Source organism: Camelina sativa, chromosome 13 (assembly GCF_000633955.1).
Source record: "Camelina sativa cultivar DH55 chromosome 13, Cs, whole genome shotgun sequence".
In the NCBI taxonomy this organism is placed as follows: Eukaryota; Viridiplantae; Streptophyta; class Magnoliopsida; order Brassicales; family Brassicaceae; genus Camelina; species Camelina sativa.
Genome location: NC_025697.1, coordinates 22773843 through 22779101, shown reverse-complemented (window position 1 = coordinate 22779101; position 5259 = coordinate 22773843). Strand labels below are relative to the sequence as shown.

The 5259-nt window shown below is 38.5% G+C and overlaps 1 protein-coding gene across 1 annotated transcript; it reads right to left on the bottom strand.

The window, feature by feature from the left end:
- LOC104737589 lies at positions 3071 to 5192 on the bottom strand. Its single transcript, XM_010457798.1, has 4 exons — positions 5011 to 5192; positions 3961 to 4597; positions 3527 to 3671; positions 3071 to 3400 (listed from the first exon to the last, which is right to left on the bottom strand). The coding sequence occupies exons 2-4, from the start codon at positions 4469 to 4471 to the stop codon at positions 3343 to 3345; spliced, it is 714 nt and encodes a 237-aa protein (XP_010456100.1). The 5' UTR covers positions 4472 to 4597; positions 5011 to 5192; the 3' UTR covers positions 3071 to 3342.

Below are 5259 nucleotides of genomic sequence, written 5' to 3'. Positions count from 1 at the left end.
AAGTCTAAGGAGTCATGTTGAGATTTAATAACCCGCCATAAGTCTTTCCTGTCTTCAACCTTATTTGAGGCATAAATAAAAGAACAGACAAACTCCTCCTCCAGACTCGGCAATTTTATAAGACAGGTAATAATTTGGCGACTTTTATGGACCACCTGCAACTTCACTCTATTACTCCAGATCACCAAACCCGACCAAGACTACTAAACTCATAATTTGTGACACCACTCCAGTGACCAAAAACTTTTTTAACAACCATAAGAACATTACTTTCGAGCAGACAACCAAATTCCAAACTTGACTTTGAACGCAACCAATCTCAAACCACCAACTGCTTACTGTCCTTATTAAACCCCCGAATATTCCAAAAGAAACCCGACATTAACGTTGTTTCTTGGAGTACATTTTTTTGAGCGTGGGCTGACTAGAACCTTGTACATTATCATTTGTAGATGAAACAGCTAAAAAACGATGGGAACTTTTTGAATTCCTGGGTAGAACAGCGCGCCGAGAACTTCCATCTGCTTTACTCTTTTGAGCCGTTGGCTTCTCCTTCAGGGGATAGCCTACCACAGGATCTATCTGCGTAGTGTCCTCTGCAGTGTCCTCCACAATATCCTGCAGGATATCAAACCTGGAGGGGGAGATGATATTCTCGACAGAACCCAAAACCCTAGCTGAACCTTTGCCAGTTTTCTTCCCACTACCCGCAGAGTGTGTGACCATAGACCATACCTCCTCAGCACCGTGACCCGGAAGAGAGTCCGATGAGGGAGGAACAAACTCACCATCCTCTGTATCGTGGCCCGGGGAGACCTCACTTACAGCAACAACAGACTTCTCGGTAACCCTGACAACCTTATCACTCTGAGAAACAACCTCTGCATTCATTGAACCAACCAACTCTGAATTCACAACAGTGCTCACATCCGCTGCAGACCCTGGATCCAACGTAGTGACAACCTCCACTGCAGGACGAGACTGCAGGATAGAGGAGTCCGTTCGCTTAGAGGCAGAGCGAGAAGAGCTTGGACGAGACCCCTGCTCCTTACACTTAGGAGAAGGAGTGTCCTTCAAAATGGAGGGATTGCGCCCCGCCGCAACAAGGCATCCATCCTCAAAATGTCCCCAACGCTGACGCGAACCACATGGTGGAGGAAGCCATGGATATTCAAAACGAACACATGTCTCCTCACCTTTGATTTGAAAATAGTAAGCCTTCGACAATTCTTTTGTGAGATCAACCTCAGCAAACACCTTTGCCTCATCAAAACAGGTGACTAATACAGTCTCCTGGTGAAGTCTCTTAGGTTCACCAACCGGACTAGCAAGAAAGCTCAGGCCCCGCCATGAGAACATAGACGGGGAACATTCTTGAGCACGATCCACATTGGCATTGTTTTTATCTCCGGTTGAGCATCCTCAACCACCAGAGTCCATTTTGAAACAATCATGGGCAAATCACAAATATTCCACATGCCCCTGCGTAAGACATGAGCTTTGATTGACGCATTACGAATCCAAAATTTAACCATCGAGTCATTGATGTTGAAGACATCAATTTTAACAGAACGATCCCCATGTTCCATATTTTGTTCACAATTACGTGAATCCTTCTCACATGCGGGGCTGAACTTGGAAAGCGACCCAAGAGGAAGTCCTCCCACAGAGGAACTGAACCCTGCAACACTTCATTAGGGACATTCACCACTGCCTTTCCCTCAACCATTGTAACTACTACATCAAATTTAGAAAGACTCGATTTACCAACCACTTTGGCATACCTTGATTTGTTTGGAACAACTGCAGACTCCACTACTACTGGACTCACCCCCGTTGCAGGCGTGTCACAAATGTACGCAGACATCTCTAGCCGGCAACGAGCCGCTAGACATTTCAAGAAGAAACGAAACTCTAATCGCCCTTGCTATGCTAACGTGGCACTTTTCTTTTATCCAACAACACATCAGAAATCCCTCAATTTCTTCTAATTCATATGTCTATAGACTATAGTCATTAATTATCCATTAGTATCAAAAGCCTCCGAAATAGAATAACTAAGTTTTCGTTTTTTTTTTCTTTTTTTTATTCACTGAAGGACATCCCATAAATTGGAACTATAGAGAGAAAATTAGCATGCCCCTCCCCCTCCTCAAAGATAACACGCATATATCTAGAAATGGTCCAAATTTTCTTTTCAAAAAAAAAAGTTTTCATTTTTTTGTTGTTGTTGCCAACAAGTAAAAGAACAACAATAATAGATGAATTGAAAAGGACAGACGTGACGTGCTATCTTTTTATACTGTAGACAGATGACAATTTAAGAGATACGTATTAACGTATACTTGGTCCAAAACAAAGAGATACGTGTACAAAGTATTCAATGCGAATCAACCGTTGTGATCGATTTTGAACTGAACCGACTCGGAAACAAATTTTGTTTTGGTTTATAAGATTTTAATTTGTTTAAACCGATGAAGCGTTTCTCACAACCATTATTGGTTTGCAACTTGTCATGGGTCGATGGCGATCAAACATTCTAAATAGAGACAAAACTAAATAAACTTTCTAAGAAAGAACAAAAAAAAAAACAGAGATATTACAGAATTGGATATGTTTTTTTCTACAGAATTGGATTTTTTTTGTTGTTGTTGTGGTAGTTGGTAGCTGTTCAAAAGAAAGAAAAAAATGAATGCGAAGTATTTATAAATAGTGTCGGTTATGATTTGTGTGAAAGCCGTTAAAAACGTTGTAGCGTGTAATTTGGATAATGCTGTCTATTTCAGTATCTATCAAGACGTAATTAATATTGTTGTGAGAAATTTTATCAGGAGATATTTAGTCTTTTTCATCAATTGAAAAAACAAAATTTTCAATCAGGAAAGTGTGTACATAGAATTCTTTTCCCTAACGAGAAAATTATTTATCAACTATCATTTTCTTTTCTTTATACCCTCTTTATATGAAACAGACATTATAAAGTAAGAAAACTATAATCAGTTAATCACTATCAATCACTAATAATCATACTCTCTTTTGTATCAGTTTCTTCAGATAATGAAAACAATGATCCTTATTAATCACCATCAGCTTCTTTGTTAAGGTCATAAGACTCGGTCGCTGTACAGAGTACAAACCTAACCTCAGAGAAGCTAAGGATGACAACACGAGCAAATTCATTCATAAGAATATATACAGGAAAGAGCAGTACAGAGACAAAACATGTGAAATACCACAAGAACAGAGCAAAGGAACAAAATAGAGTTATGTCAGGAATTTACAAACAAACAAAACACATAACTAATGTTTTTTTTGTTACATTAGATGAATCTGAAGAGAGACTCATCTAGTAACTTCTCTTGTGTTTTCTTCATTGTCTGCACCTGAAACCCTCTTATACCTGAGATTTACACACAACACCATCAGCAAGAAGAAGAGATTGTTCGGATTCTTAGTTAAATCTGTACAGAAACAATTGTCTCTGATCCGTTCAGAGTGATGAAGAAAAAGAGTTGAGGGATCCCACCTGAAAGAAGTATTTGGGCTGGGGTCGATTCTCTCACGAGGAGCAAACTCATTGTAGAACTGAACAGAGACCATACGGTTATTGGCTGAATCATTTGGTGCAGGTGAATTATCTGAATTCAAACTTGCATTGCTGGTAAAGAACCCTGCGAAAGAGAAAGACAAATTCAGGGGTGTTTTTATGAAACAACAAGAGCTTTAGCACACATTTGACCAAAGATCTCCAAAGCTAAAACAAGAAAGATGTAAGTTGTGTGATTGCTAAAGAACCAACATTACACGAAGATAAAGAGTTTGTGGGTTCTTTTATAGGCAGAAACATGTGAATGCAATAGAAACTATGTAAAACCAAACATGTATAGCAATTTTGGGTTCTTCAAAGCCAGCTAAAAACAAACAAACTTAATCAGAGAAACTTCAAAATGGTGTATATACCTTGAAAGATTAAGAAGACGAAGAATATAACAGTCACTATCATGGCGAAAATGCTACTGCATGGAGAGGAGGACTTAGCTGCTTTCAATCTTCTCATTGTTTTCATCCGTTCAATCCGAGCACGTTTCCTCATAGCAAGCTCCGTGATTTCCCTCATCAACTTCTGGTCATTAGCACTCAGCAACGGGCCTTTCGGAGGCCTCGGTGGCTTTGAAGGTTTTCTATTCTTCTTATACTTAACAATATCAAACTTTCTATCCGAAAGATCTAAACTTTGACTGCTTCGTTCTCTCCGCTTTCCATCTCCCATCAAAGGGTCTACCAGATCATCAGCAGCACTCTTTTCAGACCCATCAAAACTCAAACGTCCACTCCAAACATCATGATTCAAAACGTTATCTGAATCCCCTTCTGCTGAAACAAGATTCGTCGTGATATCTTGTGTCTCATTGAATCTACCGTTTTCAATGTCTACATCAAGATCCTCTTCTTCTGAAACAATTTGATCCATCCCGCACAAACACACAAAAAAAAAGCTGATCAAAATCCTTAGCTATCCCCTGAAACTGAAAATAATCCTATATAGAGGCTTCCTCAACTCCAAAGACTTGCTCTTTAATTAAGTCCTTTCGTCCTCCTAACATATCAAGCAAATGGGATTAGCATAACAAATTCATCCACGAAACTGCAAAGAAGCATGAACAAAAATCTGATGCCAACAAGTGCCTAATATGGTTTAGCTAAAACCCTAACATCGCAGAATCACGTAAGCCTTCGATATCCAACAAACAACAACTGATACCGTTAAATCCCTCTAATTTCTAAGAACAAACCAAACGAGAAAAAAAAGTTTCCAACTTTTTGGAAACTTGAAGCATATTATATAAAAAAAAATCTCCGTTTGACAGAACAGATGCAACACAAATGAACCCATTTATGAAACCCAGAATCTAAAAAGAGAAAACCTTGAGTAATATTATCAAAGATTTCAACTTTAAAAACGAAACTGAAGAAGAAAACAGAAAAATAACAAACCCAGAAGAAACTCACGGAATCAAGCATAATAGCTGGGAATGTCGGAAGCCCTTGATGCTGCGAGATACGAGGAAGACAAAAAAAGGAACAACTTTGAATCCAATTTTGGGAAAGGAAAGAGAGAGAGTGACCAACCTAAAATTAGGGTTCATAAAAGGGTATTTATTTTTCCTTTTTCTTTTGGGATTAAATCCGTTTGTTTTTTCTTTTTTTTTTAAATAACACTAAAAAAAAAAAAAAAAAAAAAAAAAAAAAAAAAAAAAA